The sequence below is a fragment of the Lissotriton helveticus genome, chromosome 4_1 (genome assembly GCF_964261635.1).
Source record: "Lissotriton helveticus chromosome 4_1, aLisHel1.1, whole genome shotgun sequence".
Lineage (NCBI taxonomy): Eukaryota > Metazoa > Chordata > Amphibia > Caudata > Salamandridae > Lissotriton > Lissotriton helveticus.
The window spans coordinates 1,611,404,335-1,611,423,140 of NC_136063.1; the positions used below are offsets into that span (position 1 = coordinate 1,611,404,335).

At 42.5% G+C, this 18,806-nt stretch overlaps 1 protein-coding gene across 1 annotated transcript in view; it reads left to right on the forward strand.

The window, feature by feature from the left end:
• The first annotated feature begins 5,899 nt into the window (after positions 1–5,899).
• The window catches only part of NPSR1 (neuropeptide S receptor 1), a 1,386,173-nt gene continuing 1,373,266 nt past the window's right edge, over positions 5,900–18,806 (forward strand). Inside the window, exons 1-2 of the mRNA XM_078686281.1 lie at positions 5,900–6,020; positions 16,579–16,682. Coding sequence (XP_078542407.1) covers positions 5,900–6,020; positions 16,579–16,682 — 225 coding nt within the window. The remainder of the gene's footprint in view (positions 6,021–16,578; positions 16,683–18,806) is intronic.

The following is an 18,806-nucleotide window of genomic DNA, read 5'->3' on the forward strand; positions in this document are numbered from 1 at the left end:
GGAGCCCAGGATTCGGATATGAGTCGGAAAGCATTGTGCGAAAGGCCAGGGATCTGCCATTGTCGCCTGAAATCTTCCAGGCCGTCATTACCAAGATGCCTCGTTCTAGGAGGGGGTGAGGTTCGTCCTGAGGGCCCAGGAGAAGGCGATTGAAAGATGGGATCAGTATTGGGAAGTCTATTGCCATCTCTAAGATGAGGGGAAACCATGCCTGAGACCTCCAGAGGGGGGCTACCACTATCATACTCTGAAGGTATCTGCGAGCGTGTAGGAGGAGGCGCGGGAGCATTACAAATGGCGGGAAGGCATATGGCTTTAAGTTTTGCCAATTCTGGAGGAAGGCATCCACTCCGGATGCCTGAGGGTCCGGCCTCCAGCTGAAATATTTCGTTAACTGGGTGTTCAGCCTGTCTGCAAATAGGTCTGTCCCGAAGGGACCCCATTGTTCCTGAATGCTCAAGAAAATCTTTCTGTTCAGTCTCCAATTGCTGGAATCCCTGAAATTCCTGGAGAACCAGTCTGCCACACCATTGCTCAAACCGGGAATGTGTTCTGCCGTGACTGACAGTCCCTTGTTCAGGCAATAATCCCAGAAAAACTTCGCTATTTCTGTCAGACCTTTCGAATGCGGTCCCCCTAGTTTGTTCACGTACCTCACTGCAGAGACATTGTCCATGCGAAGCATTATAGAGCACCTCATAGTACTCTGTGTAAAGCTTCGAATTGCGAAGGAACCAGCTAAAAGTTCCAGGCAGTTGATGTGCATGCTCTTCTCCTCGTGTGTCCAGCGCCCTCCTATCGACAGGTTGGCGCACGTTGCCCCCCAACCTTCTAGGCTCGCATCCGACTCTATTATCATGTCTGGGGATTCGCCGAAGATCGCTTTCCCGTTCCATGCTTCCGCATTTCTCAGCCACCAGGAGAGTTCTTCCCTGGAGTCTACGTCCAGAGTGGTTAATTGAGTGTAGGATTGTGACGCCCTCAGAGTCTTCGCTTTGAGTCTCTGAAGAGCCCTGTAATGAAGAGGGCCGGGGAAGATCGCTTGAATGGTCGAAGAAAGGAGGCCTAGGATTCTCGCTAAGAGTCTTAAGGGAAATGAATCTAGTGAGAGAATCTTTTTTAGCTCTTTCCTGAGTTTCTTTATCTTTTCCTTGGGTAATTTTAACTCCCCTGAGAGCGTGTTCACCATGAAACCCAGGAACTGTGTCTCCTGAGAAGGAACAATGCAAGATTTCTTTGTATTTACGACAAATCCCAGATATTCTAGGAGCCGGATGGTAAGATCCGTGTGACGGGAAATGGTCGACTTGGTCTGAGCCATAATGAGGATATCGTCTAGGTAGATTATGAGCCTCACACCCCGTTCCCTTAACCAAGCTACCACTGGGCGTAATACTTTGGTGAAACACCAAGGGGCTGAGGATAGGCCGAAAGGGAGACTGGAAAACTCCCAGAGTTTTCCCTCCCAAGTGAACTGCAGGAATTTCCTGTGAGGGGGCCAAATAGGGATGGTCAGGTAAGCGTCCTTTAGATCCAGGCGTGTCAGCCAGTCGCCCTTCCTTAATATGTCTCTGAGTAGGTGAATTCCCTCCATTTTGAAATGGCGGTAGGACACCCATCCATTTAAGCTTTTTAAATTTATCACAGGTCTCTGTGTTTTGTCCTTTTTTTCCACTAGGAAAATATTGCTTATGAAGCCTTTCTGAGTGCTTCTTCTTATCGCCCCTTTTTCGAGGAGGTCTTGAACCTCTTGAGAGACAAGTTTCTCTTGATCTTGAGAGAAAACAATCTGTCGTGGGTGTTTTAACTGAAAGGGAATGCCCTGGAAGTCTATTTTGTACCCTCTTACAGTTTGTAAAACCCATGGGTCCTGAGTAATTAGATTCCAATTGCCAGAGAAAAGGGCTAGTCTGCCGCCCACCTTTACAGGGGTATCTATATGGTCTTGTATTATAGTTACCTGTTGAGAAGGTCTTGTTTCTTCTATCGCCACGGGTAAATCTTCCTCGGCCGCGTTGTCTCTGCGGGTAGAAGGGTTGATTCCCATAGAATGAAGATTGTTGATATCTTCCTCCTCGTCCGAAAAAGGGTCTTGAAGATGATTGTGTACGGCCGGGGAATCGACCCCGCATTCTCCCGGCCCGTCCAAAAATTCTGTCCTGGAAGACCTTTTTAATCTCGCGTTGGGATTTCTGGATTGAACTAAAGGCTCCCACGTACTTGGCCATGTCACGAATGAACTCTTCTCCAAAGAGAAGTCCTTGTGAGCTAGGTCCCGCCTCCTTATTAGCTAGCTCAATGAGTTTGGGGTCAATTTTTAGGAGCATACTCTTCCTTCGCTCGTTAGATATAGCGGTATTGGCATTGCCCAGAAGGCAGATTGACCTTTGGACCCATTCTCGTAATTCTTTGGGGTCAACGGGAATACCTCCCACGTAAGCATTCTCCGCCAGTTCAAATATTTTGGTCAAGGGACCAGTAATGTCTAGAAGGCGGTCCTGGCATGACCTTAGCCCCTTGTCCAGGCCTTTTCTTGGATCTTTTGCCCCTTTTGCTATAAATGCAACCACCTTTGGGTCTAGTTCGGGAGTGAAGGTGATTTTATCTGGGAGTGCGCGGCGAGGGCATTCCGACCTTAGTCTTGCTCTGACTTCTTTTGGGATTTCCCTTCTTAACCAAAAGGATATATAGTCTGCGACGTGTTGGGATGGTACCCATTCTGGAGAAAGTGGATGTTTAATTAGTAAAGGGTCAAACATATTGTCTCCAAACGGGTCAGTAATACCCATCTTAGATCCTGATGCCTTGTTTGCCTCCTCCGAGTCTCCCATTGACTCGTTTTCCCGGACCTCAATGTCCGAATCAAAGGAAGAAGAGCAGGAGAGTTCTATCTCCGCGTCGCGGTGTTCATCGTTATCAATTTGAATAGGGAAGTCAGGACCTATCTCTTGTCCTTCTGTGGTGTCCGAGACACCGTTCTGGTCTCCGCCCTGATGGCGAGTTTGAGCCGGTTTAGATGATGCCTTATGTTTCTTAGGCGGCAGGGAAGATTGTATTCCTGCGGCTCTTTTCTTTGGGGCCTTAGCCGCCCCTTCTTTAGCGCCTAAGGAGCGAGCGCCACTAGTAGAGGGCCATGCCTCAGTAAGCATTTCAAAATTTTTACTGATTGTATCCATAAACTTTTTGTTAATGGTCTCATTGAACGAGCTCATGGCTTTATCCATGGCTTTAGCGACCATTGATTCTAGTTTTGAATCCATTGAGGCATCAGGATTAGTAGACATTGTTTAATTAATGTAGGTTGAGCAGTTAACAGACGGTCCTACCTCTAGTGCCTTTAGTTCTGCGTCGAGTAAGCTCAGAATCTCATTAAATGTCCACTTTTTTTTTTTTTTTTTGTTGTTGTTAGTGATTGTTCGTAATAGGGGAAGCAGGTATAGAAAGGCAGGGTCGCGACGAAAAACGGAGGCGAACCAACTGTCCAAAGTTGTCGGTAGCCGTGACAACGACGTGAAAGTCGTGTCGGCAAAGGTCCTTTCCTCTAATGGACGTCCCCTCCGCGGCGCGTGTCAGAGCGGCGCCGCGGAGGGGGGAGAAGGCGGAAAGGAGGCAAGAATGGCTCGGGGATCGTAATCCCAAATATTCAGAGCAGGTAAGGCGGGAGAAGCCTGTTAAAGGCTGTCGGGCGGTGGGCGGGCGGCGGGCAGGTTCAGAAGGAGACTCGGCAAGCGTTCGCGTTCAAAAGACGCGAGCGCGAGCGCTGAGGCGCCGAAGCCGGGTCTACGCCCCAGTGAGGAAGGAGACGCTACGAGGGGGTAGCAGGCAGTGTCAAAGGTGACGAGTCAGGGGGGAAGAGTGCAGGCTCGGTAGGGTAGTGCGGAGCCCTAAGAGGCCATACCAGGGCACATACAGATCAAGGGCATAGTACAGTCCAGGCACTCAACAATAGAAGCTCAGAATTCAGGCATTCAATAGTAAAAGCTCACAAACGCATAGTAGGGTCAAGTGGACCCAGATATGCCAACAGCTTAACAGAATATAGGTATCAGTAAGCACGAATAAAGGGAGTACTTATCTGAGTGAGCAGCAGCAACAAAGAAGGAAGATGGCTGTGTGCTCACGTGCTATATACCTTTTGTTAGAATGTTCATAAGTTCTCTATTCTCTTCATTGTTACTGCTGAGCTGTGGCAATAAAGGAGAATTTGCATAATGTTGGCCTCCGTGTCATGCCATAAAATCCTGAATGATGATGCTGTCTCTGTTAGACATAAGGTTAGGAATGTTCCTTTAGCCTATAGAGGCAAACTTAGAGAAATTTTGGATGACTTTATTTTAAAAAAAATTATTGAACCTGTTGAATCTTCCCCGTGGGTTTCTCCCATTGTTTTGTCACTTAAGAGTTCTGGAGATCTCCGCTTATGTGTTGATCTTCGCAGTTTAAATCAAGAAATCTGGGTTGACAAACATCCTCTACCCAATATTCACGAATTAATTTCTTCTCTTTCTGGTGCCACTGTATTTTCCACAATTGATTTGGCCAGTGCATACCACCAGATGGAATTGCACGAAGATTCTAAAAAATTGACTGCATTCGTTACCCCGGAAGGTATGTTTCAATACTTGAGAATGCCTTTCGGGCTGGCTAGTGCCGCCTCTGTTTTCCAACGTTTGATGAAGGAGTTGTTAAAGAATTGTAAAGGTGCAATAGCGTTTCAAGATATCTTAATCTTTGCCAAAGATTTTCAAGAGCATGATTGTAATCTCCATTCAGTTTTAAGCAATGTGCAAGAAAAAGGTCTCACTTTGAAGTTTTCCAAATGTAAATTTAGACAATCTAAAGTTGAGTATTTGGGCCATGAGATTTCTAGTGATGGTATCAAGCCCAAAATCAACCATGCAAAAGTATTACCTCAGCTCCTGTTCCTACTTCCAAAGAGCAGTTGCTATCCTTTCTTGGTCTCACTGAATTTTATGGAAAATTCGTACAGAATTATTCAACAATTGTTCATCCTTTACGATCTTTACTTAAGAAACAGGCAAAATTTGTATGGAGTAACGACCAACAAGTTTCTTTTGACACTCTCAAAAGTAAAATTGTTGAGGCCCCTTTCCTAAAACCATTTTCTGTTGCCAAAGAATGTATTGTGTGTGTGGACGCTAGCAATGTTGGCCTTGGTGCAGTTTTGATGTAAAAAGATACATTTGGAGAGTATGTTGTCTCTTATGCTTCTAGTACTCTGCGTGGTGCTGAGTTTAATTACTCTACGATAGAGAAGGAGCTACTTGCTTGTACTTGGGCTGTCCAGCATTTCCGCCAATTTCTTTGGTGTACAAAATTTTCTTTGAGGACAGATCATAAACCCCTTGTCAGTATGTTATCAGCGGGAGGGTGTAGCATTCTTACTGCTCGCTTAGCGAGAATTGCTGCCAAGTTGCAAGAGTATCGTTGTGAGGTTGTTTATGTTCCAGGACGTTTAAATGTTCATGCAGATTTCATGTCACGATTTCCTGTTTGTGATAGCTCTAACGTTGTGCATCCCGAGGAATGTGGTGTTGCTTTTACTCTGTGTGACGTTAACGTTATTTCTGGTAATGATCATTCCAACTTGATTTCTGAAGCTTTATGGGCACAAGATATGCAACTGGATGATGTCCTGATGAAGGTGAGAGCCTTTTTAAGGGATGGTTGGCCTGAAGAGAGGAAATTGAGTGGTGATTTGGCCTCTTTCTTTAAAGTTAGGGATGAATTGATGGAAAATCTTGGCATGGTTTTTAGATCTGATAAAATTGTTCCTCCCAGGGATATCAGAGAGTCTATTTGCAATCTTGCTCACGAAGGGCATATGGGGATGTCCACAACGAAGAGAAGGATTAGGGAATTTTACTGGTGGCCCAGTATGGATGCTATGATTGACAGGTGGGTCAGGAACTGTACTTCTTGTTCTCTGAGCGATAAAACTGTTAAACCCATTTCTGCTGGTGGCATTACCCCCATTGAGTTTGCCCAGAGCCCTTGGCGTAAGTTAGGTATTGACATTATTGGTCCTTTTAATTATCAGTCTGGGGAAGATATGTTTGCTGTTGTTTTGGTCGACTACTTTTCTAAGTGGCCTGAATTGAAAATTGTTGAGAAGGTCAATTCTGATGTCATTATCGAATTTTTGAATGAAGTTTTTTGCAGAGAAGGTTTGCCTGAAGAAATTATCTCCGATAATGGTCCTCAGTTTGTCAGTGTTGTCTTTACATCTTTTCTTTCCAGCTGTGGAATTACTCACAAGAGAGTTTCCAATTATTTTCCTCAAGCAAACGGTCAAGTTGAACATTTTAACAGGGTCATTAAGGAGTCTTGTCAGTTAGCTTTACGCAGTGGTTTGAAATGGAGAGAAGCTTTGCAAGCTACCCTTTTCACTTATCGTATGTCCCCTAATTCTGTGACTGGGTTATCTCCTTATGAGATGTTACGTTGTAGGAAACCTGGCTCCAAGCTCATGCCCTGGTGGTTGAAGGCCAGGGATAGTGATTATTTGGAATTGGATCTTAAAGGTGTTAGGGATCGTGTTAGCAAATACCAAGCGAAAATTTCACAGAATTTTCCCCAGAAAACCAACTCTCCTAAGTTACGTGTTGGCAACTTTGTGCGTGTGAAATTTGGTGGTCGTGTTCGCAAGGTGTTTCTAGATGGTCTAGTCCTGTTGTTGTGACTGAGGTTTTTAGTAAAGCAGTGAGAGCTGAGGGTGGTAAGATTTGGAATTGTCGACGTATTTCCTTATGCAAACCTAATTTTTCTCAGTCTACACTTCAACATTCCAATCTGGAGTTTTCTGAGCACCCACATGTTGTAAATGATGTTTCTTGCTTTTCTGGTACTCATGAAGTTTTTGATAATCTTTCTCCTCAGAGTGAAGGATCCTGTCATGATAATGCAACCAATGTTAGCACTTCTGATAATACTGTTCATGAGAATGTTTCCAATGATAGTTTTTCTAGTTTTCCTCTTCACGACAGTGCTTCTACTGATGTTTCCACTAATTGTTTTCATAATTCAGGTGTTTCACGTAGGAGTTCTTGTGTGAAACTTACTCCTCTGAAATTCAGGGATTTTGTTCGTTTTTAGTGGGTTTTTTTATTTTTATTTCTCTCCTTTTATTGTGGGTTTTTGTTTTTTTTGTTTAAGGGGGGAGGTGTGTGGTATTCCATGCTTATGTCACGCCTGTGGTTCTTAGAGCCTGTGAGGTCATGGTAGAATGTGGGGTGGGAAAGATAGCGGTTTCTGAAGGGAGTGGTTTGTTATTTATGCTGTTCCCTGCTGTGGATGTTAAGCTGTTCTTCATCCTGAATAAAGCCTACTTGAAACTAATCTGCTCGTGGACCTACTTACCACAGTGTACCTAGAAGAAGAGAGCCGAAGGGGCCATCATAAGTTAGATACAACAACTTACAAACGTGTAATGCTACAAAGAGCAGGCCTGTGTGTGGAAAGAATGGATGTCTGAGACTAAGCAAAAGCTAGTAAGGGAAATAGGTTCCACCTAAACTCAACCTGTCATCATGTTCAGCTGCAGTGTTGTTTAATTGACTGTGTTACTGAAGTGGCAAGAACTACAAAGGCAACACACCACACTACAAGGGTGGCAGTGAAGTTCAGCAATAGCATGGAGGGAAAAAAGTGCACTCATTTAGGACACATGATAGCCAGAAGGATGGGTGTGCTCAAAGAGCTCCACACACAGCCACTAGCTGACTAATAAGGGACACTTTCAGAAAAGACCATTTTAGTTGATAACAGTAAGCATCCTAGGATTTGGAGTTTTACCACAAAAGTCACAGTGTTACTGACTAAAACAGCCCTGTGTGAAATTTGCCATTACATTGGGTCGATTGACTGCTATAATGAAGTGAGTAATGCAGACCCAGAGAGGGTGAATTCTGTACCACTACTTGTGGAGGGAATACTAGAGGATGCCAGCTGGGTGTGTTGCTGGATCCTGAGAAAAAAGAAATGTGGCATAGACTGATAAGAGTGGGGGTGCTGCAGAAGCACAGAGGAACATGGGGCAGTGAGTTCAGGCTGTAGGAGCTTGAAAGGAGGTACTGTTACAAGGTAATGGAGGGGGGAGAGAATACTCCTGTATTGGCATGTTTTGAAGGGAATATCCCTGCAGGGTCCTATTGTCACTAGAGAGAGTCCTTCTGCTGGATCCGAAAGGGAGGGAGGTGTGCAGTACGACAAGTGAATACTGCATGAACAGGGATTAAAGCAGTCAACATTGTAGTCGTCTGGAGGGATAGTGGACTATGGGTGCCTGGGAAGAGGGAGTGCTCCAGGGATCAGGAGGATGGGTGAGAGACTATTACATCAGCTGTTCAAAATCAGTTTTGGCATCTGGTCAGTCATGATGGCATCACATTTCTGGTGCCGAGATAGACTACAATGTACTCAATTAATGCGGAACAGAGTTGTTTAGTGTTTCGATTTCATATGAGTACTAAGACCAGTCAAGGCTTTCAGTTTTTATTTTGGTGGCAATAGCATTTTTTATTTTATGATGAATGCAAGACTCAAGGTTCTTTCCTGGATGAGATTTTCACACATGGAAACAGTAAATGACAGCTTTGGACCAATCTACCATATCCATGTTATTTTCTCAAGGGCATGCTTCTGGTACTGCATAGAGTTATTAAATGGGGAGGGCACTATTTTGTACTGCTTACCTGGTTCAAGTTCATAATTAAACTTTCAGTGAATTGTCACTCCAGGTGTCACACAGAAGACATACAAATGTCACACATAGGCATTCAGCAAACATGTACATTTTACACATAAGCAGGATGAAAACTAGGCAACCCTGGTCCAAGTTGGTTGAAAAATAGCAACCAAAAATTAATTCATTAGATTTTATGCAGGGCTTGAAGTGGGATGAAAAAACGGGGGGGGGGGGTCTCACAAAATGGCGTGGCTGATGTAATTGGGTAATTGGGGCACAGCTTAAAACACGCACGCTAAAAATCTGTGCTTAGCATAGTGTGCTGCCCCACTGGTAATTTCCTGTTTCTGTCATTGCAGCCAGATATATAATACAACAAGTAACATTGCACCTACAACAAGCCATGACTATTGGCTTTGCCGATGGGTGTTAGTTCCATCAGTTAAATAAGGAGCAACTATGGCTTTGTTGTATATAATATTGTAAATGCTTCAGTTCTGAAATGGTGTGAAAGAACTATAACGATTCTCTTTAAAGTTACCTCAAAGGCAGTGAAGGCTGGCACTGCTGCAGAATTATGATTTTTTTTTTTATCTTGAGGGTGAGGGCAAAAACAGACAGCCCGATTGCGACCCGTCTCAGCACCTGCTTTTAAAACTCCTGGACCACTTAAAGCCCTGATTCTATGTAATCACAAATTATCTTACCTGGCTTTAACCCTGTGTAAATTTGATGACACTCAGTACAGTAGCAAGCTGAGACAGCCAAGATCTGCTGGCTGCCGCCCACACTACGCAGAAATCCATACAAACAACGCCTGCCCTTAGAGACCACATTGGTCCAGTCACTCTGGGGGTAGGCCAGAAGCATTTAGCAGGGCCGTCACAGGTGGCACTTTTGCGCTATGAAAGATTGACAGTCCTGCTCTGTGAAATCCGGGAGCTCTGCAGCATTTTGATTGGCTGTGCCGCCCCCATCCAAGAGTTTGCGAACACAGGGCCAAATAAAACCCACGTTTCTGCCCCCCACCTGGAGAGTCATTTCCCGCAAAAATTGGAAAAATGTTGCCCATTTCTGTGGCAAATATCCCAATCTGGCAACACTGTTCCTTTGTGTTCTACTGCAGCTTCCCTGAGTTTTCTAAAGAACAACTAGAACGCTACAGTCTTACTTATGACAAAAGTATGGCACACCTAAAGCCATCTTGATTGGAATAAATGGGTAACAGTTAAAGACTTTAATTAAAAAAGAAACAAAATGAGGGGGTTAACTTTCTAAATTATGATTAGTGCTGCAGAAAGAAACATTATGGCACATTTTGAGTATATTTCATTAAAAAATTCTGACACGCATTCTGAAACATGCGCTTTTTTCAATATCAGCAGCAGACTTCCAGTTAACTCCCTGGTGAACAGTAGCTTCGTGCAATAATCACAACCCACTAATGATTGTAGGAGCAAAAAAAGCCACTTAATTAAGACAGGTACATTTTCATAATTTAAGCAAAAAACTACTTATCAACAACATTGACATCATAAAATCCCCTGAATTATCTTCAGAAACCCCCCCAACCTTTGATAATAAAAAATACCCCAAACAACTCACACAAATCTTCCAGAATAAAACCCCAGGAAATTGCAAACCCCATCTTTTCTTCCTTTACCCTGCATTCTGTCCCACCCCTGCCCGTTCCAGACTTTTCACCCCCCAAAAGACGCCACCCCAAAACCAAAGAGTTTTTCTGGCCTCACCTTACAAATTGCTGAAAAGGAAAAATATTAGAGACTTTGAGGGCACCATAAATTCTCATTCCATAATTGAGCGAGCAAATCCCTCAATTCCAACAAATAATAAGCTTGTCCCAGTTGGGATAAATGAACACCATCCTCTCGGAATAAGTGGTCCTCAGATCCTGTAATGTTACCATGTAATAACACTTTAATGCCCATAGCTTGACAGAAAACCTTCATAGCACGATTGAGCTTATGTCTGGCCTTTTCCACAGCAGCATGATTCCGTGCCCCTCGCCAGTGTTTCCTATATACAAATTCGGTCCAAATTAAATACGTGCCCGCCCAATTGTTCTTGATAACGGCGAGGACCAGCTAAATTTGTTTAATGAGAGACAAACCTCACAAAGACACTAAATTGTTTTCTCCCAAATGGATGACTAGCATATCAGGAAAACCCAGAGAAGAAGACAGTTTGGATAAAGTAGGAAACAAACAAACCCGCCGACCGTATGACACCATTACCCTTCCAAAACACTTCATACCCAATGCTTGGAAGTCCAAGTGATCTGCCATAAATTTGTTGTTCTGCAAAAATCGCTGTCCACTTTATGAAAGAATGTCCCACTATCCAGGTGTGGATTTTTCCTGATAATGGGCCCTGCACACAACCTAGATAGAAAAACGAATATTAGTGGAGAGGAAATTGAAAAAACAAGATATCATTTTCTAACATAACAAGTATAACAGTACGATTTCCACATCCCGATCCTCCTTCTATCATCCCATGACTAACCCAACCATGCGGCCTCGGTGGCTGCACCAATACAGAAAGAGTGAGTGCCAACAAAAGAAAAGGATCTTTACCCAACCTAGCAAGGGCCTTTCTTAAAACTGCTAGCAAGTGAGTTCTAGTGATCTTATTCCCCTTTTTATGGCAAACTATTGCACCGGGCCTGAACCAGAGAGCGTTGTTAAAATGTTTCCTCTCACTCACAGGACAACAGTTTTCCACTCTGCTGCTGTTAAAGTGAATGCACATGCCCTTGCCTAATTGATCTGTTTTGGATGTTCTCAACAAGATCCTCAGTTTTTTCCCCTGCAAGACAACCTCATCACTGTGACTACTATCCTGGTCACACAAACCCAATAATTCAGAAACCCTAAATGCACCGAAAAATAGCCAGTCATACATAACCTGAAACGAAAAACTTCCCACTCATCATAGCAACGCAAAGGCAACTGAAGCAACAACTGTTGCAATAACATGAAAGTCACTGGTTCACGTAAAGGCAATGTACGACTCCGCTCCCTACTAAGACCCTTTAACATTTTCTTCACCAAAACACCCTCAACTAGATCATGACCCCACCAAAGCTGCCCATAAAAGGAAATCCCTGCTAACTTCCCTGCAATTGTGGTAGGAGATAGACCCTTGTCTATCAAATGCAGGTCAAAATCCAATAGAAAGCATTTGTTCTTAACCACCCTCCCAAGATGAAAATGTTTTCCCATAACGTAGAAAATCTTTCCAAGTCTGACAAAAGCTTCTTCTGGTGGTGGGAGCTACAGAACTCTCAACGAGCTTGACGATCCTCAATCCCTCAACTCCCAAATGCTCTGTGGAATCAGAGTCTTGGAGGTGTCCGTCCCAGGCGCCAAACTGTGAAACATCTCCCAATGGAAGTGAGACAGAGCATCTGCTATGGAGTTATTGGTACTAGGAATGTCTCTAGACCTAAATACAATGTTCAATTTTAAACTCTGTAAAATGAATGCCCGTAAAAGTCTTTGGCTCTCTGTTTGTTGATTAGATCCACAACAGACACGTTGTCGACATGTCATAGGACCGAACGGACTTGAAATTCTTCCACCCAAACAAGAAGAGCCACAATCAAAGGGAATAGTTCCAGGAAGGCAATGCTACGCCCTTGCTGTAACCAATGTGAAGCACCATTAGGCAAATGGGGTATGACCCAGAAAGAGTCCAAGGACCTGGGTATCGTATAGTATGGAAAACAAAGTGGTCCTAGACACAATTTATCAAGTACATTTCAATGCAATATTCATTTCTGCATACAAGTAATATTTAGAGGATTCAATCCTAAAATTGGAAACAAAACAACAAAAAGCCAAATGTGTGTGCAGTCTCAGCGCAAAAATATACATATGTACCCAAGCAATTATTATCACACTGAGTTTTGTATGACAAAATAAATTAACATTTTATTTCATATCAATATATACATATTTATAAACGACAGGAATAGGAAAGTTCTGCCAGTGCAGTAAAAAGTGCAAACCTTTTTGCACTTTTTACTCAGTATTATATAGTGCAGAATGGTAGGTATAGGAGTGATTTACATGGGCATTGGTTACATCACACTAGGACACATTCATTTTGGTTGTATGGGGAGATTAAGTGATTTGACCAGAATCACAAAATGTCGAGCTGGAGCAGAAACTAAACACACAAATAATTTAAAAGTGCTTTGTAGCTATTTGAGAACTCAGAAAATATGTCCTCATTTTAGTTTTTTAGAGCACTAACCATAATTTCTATGCAAATAAGACCCTCTCATTTCTATAATTTCCAAAGGAAATGCTTTAGGTATTACAGTTTTGATTACATCAAAATGACGTCAGGCGTGCCACACTTTTGTAATAAATATATAATGTTAGCAATCTAGTTGTTCATTAGGATACTGTTGGGAAGCCTAGGTCAAGGGCACAGACTCGGAAAATGTAATGCTGGTAGGAGGGGGCAAAGACACAATGTGACCACACTGTGCAGGCAGGAAGGGCAGTGCAGCACAACAGACTATGGAGGGCAGTGAAAAGGGGGGCAGGGGCAACAAACCAGCAATACAGAACAGGCAAGAGAGGTTGTGGCAATATAATAGACCATTGAGGGCTGAAGGAAGAGGTAGTGGTAGTACAACCATACATGCCAACAGACCCGATTCAGGCTGGAAGCGCCCAATGTTTTTAATCCCAAAATAGCTTATTGTATCCATCTCCTATCTACAATCTCCTCTTGTTCGATGTAAGTCAATGGGGAAAACAAATTCCCCATTTTTTTTCAAAATCTCCCTCTTACCAAGTTCTAAATGTTAGCAAGTACGGTACATTGGATCATGGAAGGCAGGAGGAATTGGGGTAGGGACTTGGATAACAGAGGACAGGAGGGACATGGACAGATGCACCAAACTGACCTTACAGGGCAGGCATCAGGGTTGAAGCAGCACAATACACCACACAGGGCATGCAGGACAGCAGTGCAGCACAACAAATAATGGAAAGCAATACGGAGGGGACAGGACCATGCACATGGACAACAGAGAACAGAGGGGAAAGAGGCAATGGCTGTAATGCTGACCATACTGGACAGACAGGAGAGAAAGCTGCAGCAAAACAGACCATAGATGGCAGGATGGAGGGGTCAGGGACATGACAATGGAACCAACAAGCAAGGAGGGAGGGAATAGGGGTCTGCACATGGAAAACGGAGGGCAGGGGGAAAGGGGGCAGGGCAGGAGCAGCAATCTGACCATGGAGGTCAGTCAGGAAAGGCATTAGAAGCACAACACACCATGGAGGGCAACAGTGAAACTATAATGGCATACACACAGACCATGGAGGGAAGGTGGGAGGGAGTCAGAGGCAGCTAGCTGACCACACAGGGAAGGTGGGAGGGGCCGTGGCAGTACAGAAGACAATGCATGGCAAGTGGGTGGGTTAGTGGCAGCACAATGGCCAAGAAGGAGGGGACAGGGGCATTCACAAAGAACCATGGAGGATAGTAGGAAGGGGTAGGAGCTAGGCACAGACAAGATGGTTCAGGGGAAGGGACCTCACAACAGACCATGCGGGGCAGGCAGGAGGAGCAGTTGCAGCCCAACGGACCAGGGAGAGCAGAAGGGTGTGGCAGTAAAATGAACCATGGAGGACAGGAGGAAGAGGATAGGGGCATGGAACGTGGACAGGCATAGTTGAGGTGGCAGGGAGAGGTTACAGTCATCTGACAATGCTAGGCATATATACTCTAAACCTTTAATTAAATGCTTTATACATTTTTTTTAAAGTTTAAATAAATTATATTAAGTAAAAAAAAAACTAAAGGATTCTATTTTAAGTCCCTGTTTCCCTGAGCCCATGGTCACGTATGGTGCTGGACTTACCATTGTTCCTTTTTGGGTTTAGAAACTTTAGAGTTGTAGTCAAGTCAAGTCAAGTCAAGTCAAGTCAAAATATATGTTTATTGTGACCTTAGTCTTTAAACAATACAGTGGGCATAACGCCAAATGGAGTATGCTTCATAAAATCATGCACTTATTATTTTTAAAAACTTGTCCGTTAAAAATACCATGCACACCATTATCAAAAATACAAAAGAATATAAAAATATTAAAACCTATACACATTCTTATCACTCCAGGAATTCATTCCGCTAAAAACCATACAGTACTACAAGTTATTCTTTGGCCCTCAGCGCTCTCAGGGCCTCCTTTAAAAATTTCCTGAGGGCTATTACAATATCCATGTAGGGGATTTCAGTTAGGAGGCTGGCCGCCTGTAGCCTTGTTTTTACCTCGTATTTTATAAATACTGGGCGCAGCCAAATTTTTCTATGATCTACGAGTACCGCACAGTCTAACAGGAAATGCATCAGATCACCTTTGGTTCCCAAATTACACCTACAGTAACCTTCCTGAGAGTTGTAAATTTGGTTGCACACTCTGCTTCAATGGGTGGAGACATGTAAGTCTAAACATTTAAGTAATTTTACGCTTGTAAATGGTGAATAGCTAAATGTAGTAAAGTCACTTGTAAATGCAAGGGTAAAGTTACAAGTGTAAATTTACTCATGTCTAAGTTTACTTTTGTGAAGAGGCTCATGACTCTTTTCAGTAACCATGCAGCTTTTAACCCGTTTACCGGGGCGTACATTCCGCCCCGGTGCCGGCGTTCGGTGCAGTGGGTGGGGCTGCGTCGGCCTTTGGTTGTTGGCAGCACCCTGAAGGGAGTGCTTACGTCGGCCAATGGCTGACGCTAGCATGGAACGGTTAAACATGTACTCCATGATGAGACGTCTATCTTTATAATTGTGCCTTGTGGAGCACAAATTGCTTCCACAACTATCCAGACATTGTGTGCTTTGCTGTTTTACTTGTAAAAATCAAACCGGTCCATCTTCTGGTTGTAATAAATGTAGCACCTGGAAAATAAATACACTAAAAACATTATTTTACTTCTTGGATGTTTATTTTGCTACAGTACACAAGAAACAAAATGCCATAAGATGCTATCCTTCATTTACGGTTCTGCTATATATCAGAACAAAGCCTACAGCATCTGCGTATTTAAAGATAGAATTACAGCATACGAGTGCAGCAAGAGAAAAATACAGTCGATGTTATGTATATAAATTGATAGACCTATCTTTTCTGTAATGAAATATTTAATTGTATCTTTAATTAAAAGCAATGCAAATTACACAATATGAAACAGTGGGTTTGAGCTCATACTAAAACCAGTACAAATAAATAAAAATGTAAACAGTTTAGTTGCACAATATTTTCAAAACGTTCATGGGAAGTTTGCATTATAGCTGAACTTTGGTCATCACTGAGCTGTCTTTCACCGCTATTCAAACATGGCAACACGTCTTCTTTACATCTCCTGATGCGCATACTATTAAAAACCACTACCAAAAATATTTTGTCCAAGTGAACCAGTTCATGACAGTTGCAAACTGTGGGACACGAATTCATTACCATTGGTGCCAATACGCACCAATGGTAATGAATGGAAATAGTTTTACAGCCAGCTCTAAACCGATTCACTGACTGGTGGTTCAGAGGAAGGAAAAGACATTGGTAACTGGAACTAGATAGATTAGGAACTTTGAACACATTTTATTCCCTGAATACTGACATGCAATACCAGCATTGTAAATATTTGCCAAAACCACATTTTAATGAATATTGCATAAACAACCTTGTTGTTGGCATTTTTCACAGTATCCAAAAGATCTCATTGATCGAAAAACTAAATATATCATGTTTTTTTTACCTTAGGCTATACATTGTTGCATACCTAATAGACTAGAAATCAAACAATTTATATTTTTTCATACAGATTTCCTCACGGGACTCATAAATATCATGACCGATATCATATGGAGGTTCACAGGAGACTTCATGGCCCCTGATCTTGTCTGCAGAATTGTACGGTACTTACAGGTATGTGGGTGTTTCTTTCAAAGAGATATCATAGTTTCTTACAAATGTGTAGAGCACATATTTTGTTTCATGGTGCCACGATTTGTACTTTCATGTATATCATTTTAAAGTAAATGTCTGATTAAGCAAAGGATTCTTGTTTTAATGTAGTTTATCATCATCGTCATCAACACCGTTATTTAATTATTAAAAATAACCATACAGACACAATTTAAAACAATTTACAATGTGAATATTAACAATGGTAGTTTGCATAATAAAACATACCAATTATAGTTAAAACAAAAAGATGTACAATATCGTATGACTGATTTAAAAAAGCAGCTCACCTTACAAATTAGAGGAGAGCTCAACATTCTTAAATAATAAACGTCGGGTTTACACTTATAAAACCATGATTTGTAATGAAAACGGATGTGTAAAAACTTAAAAGAAATTACAGAAAAATTCAATATTCTTTGTGGCTACAATTCATCACAGGGGCATATCAATATCTATCCTCCTTTGTGGTTTGTGTTGTAACACAGTCCCTAATAAAGGGCTGTTTTAGTTGCTTCCCTATACAGGGAAAAGTAACATAAGCACTAAGGCTATCCACAGCCCAAGTACACTTACCCCGTGTAATTGTTGAGGACTGCTGAATAGATCTGGCCTGGCAAGTATTTCAACTGTTGATATGATATAATATAATAGTAATGGTATTTTGTGACCTAGATCACAGACAAGACAATCCTTGATAATTTGACTATTAAGGGAAGCCTCAGCATTAGACTAACCAGACAGCCACAATAAAATAGGATTCGTTTTCACTCGATCCTCCACAAAAGAAGAGATTTTTACTATTTGGGGGTAATCCCAGTAACGGCCAACAGAAATCTTTCTTTTCAGAATGGAGGCTATGAGGATTATGGTATCCTGAGATAGTAGTCCCATAAATTAAAATTAGGGTACATTTCCGATAATAGATTTTAAGGAGTAATTTAATTGGCTTGTTCCCAACCTCCTGGGCAAAACTAAACAGGTCAACCACTAATTGTTTACATCTTTGGCACCTGGTCGATATGCACTGTGTTCGAAAGCCTAGGGAATCAAAAGTAATCCCCAAATAAGAGAAGTGACTTGTCTTCTCAACAATGTTGTCCTAATGAAGATAGGTTGACATTGTTTACTCTTAAGGCTACAGACCATATAATAAGTCCTACTAGCATTAGTTTCTAGATCCAAGGAATCCATTAAATGTACAAATGTGTCAACCAAGCTTCTAAAACCATTAGGGATCCTTGACATCAAAACGGTGTTGTCAGCATATATAAAACTGGGATTGGCTTGGTTCACACTATAGGTATATCCTTACAATTTGAGATTATAAAAAACATTTAAAATATTAATATATAAGCAAAGCAATATAGGAATGTTAGATTTGGCATCTTTGGCATGGTTTTCCCTCACTTTTTGCCTCTACCTCCTGTATTTTTTACGCTGTGCAGCAGCTGATCGCTGACATCAAGTTCAATCGTGTGAACGCTCACCTTCTCCTAACTGGAGACTTCAATTTAACACAAAGGGGAGGACACACACTGCCTCTCATCCGAGCACAGTTCTACGCATTGCATTCTGGTAAATGCTGGCTGCTTACTTATTTACAAACTTGCTGTCGTTTTTCACTAAAGTTGGTGTAGGTTGTGCTGTTATCTCTAGACATGAGTTTCTGGGTTTAGCCCTGCATCTGTAGAGCGCAAAAGTAGTAGAGAGTCGAGAAAAGTCATCAGGGGATGCTGAAATGGTGCACAAGTCTTCACAGGTCACAGTACCACTCCACAGGCACACAGATGCATCCCTGAAGAGCACATCAGCTCGTTGGCTCAAGGGAGCCTTTTAACACCTTGGCTGCTTGAGATATTTGCCTGCTGTGCTGGACCATAATAGAAATGGGTGTGGTCATGACGAGCTCAGCTCAGCTCAGCTCGTCATGAGCACACGAGCAGTGTGCCTCATGACGAGCTGAGGTTGTCATGAGCACCGAAGAGATTAAACACAAGGGGGAAGTGAACAGGTGTCTATCTACTGCACAGTTAATATAAAAACATGCAGTGACAATCGAAATAATTGGCCCATTTACAGGCT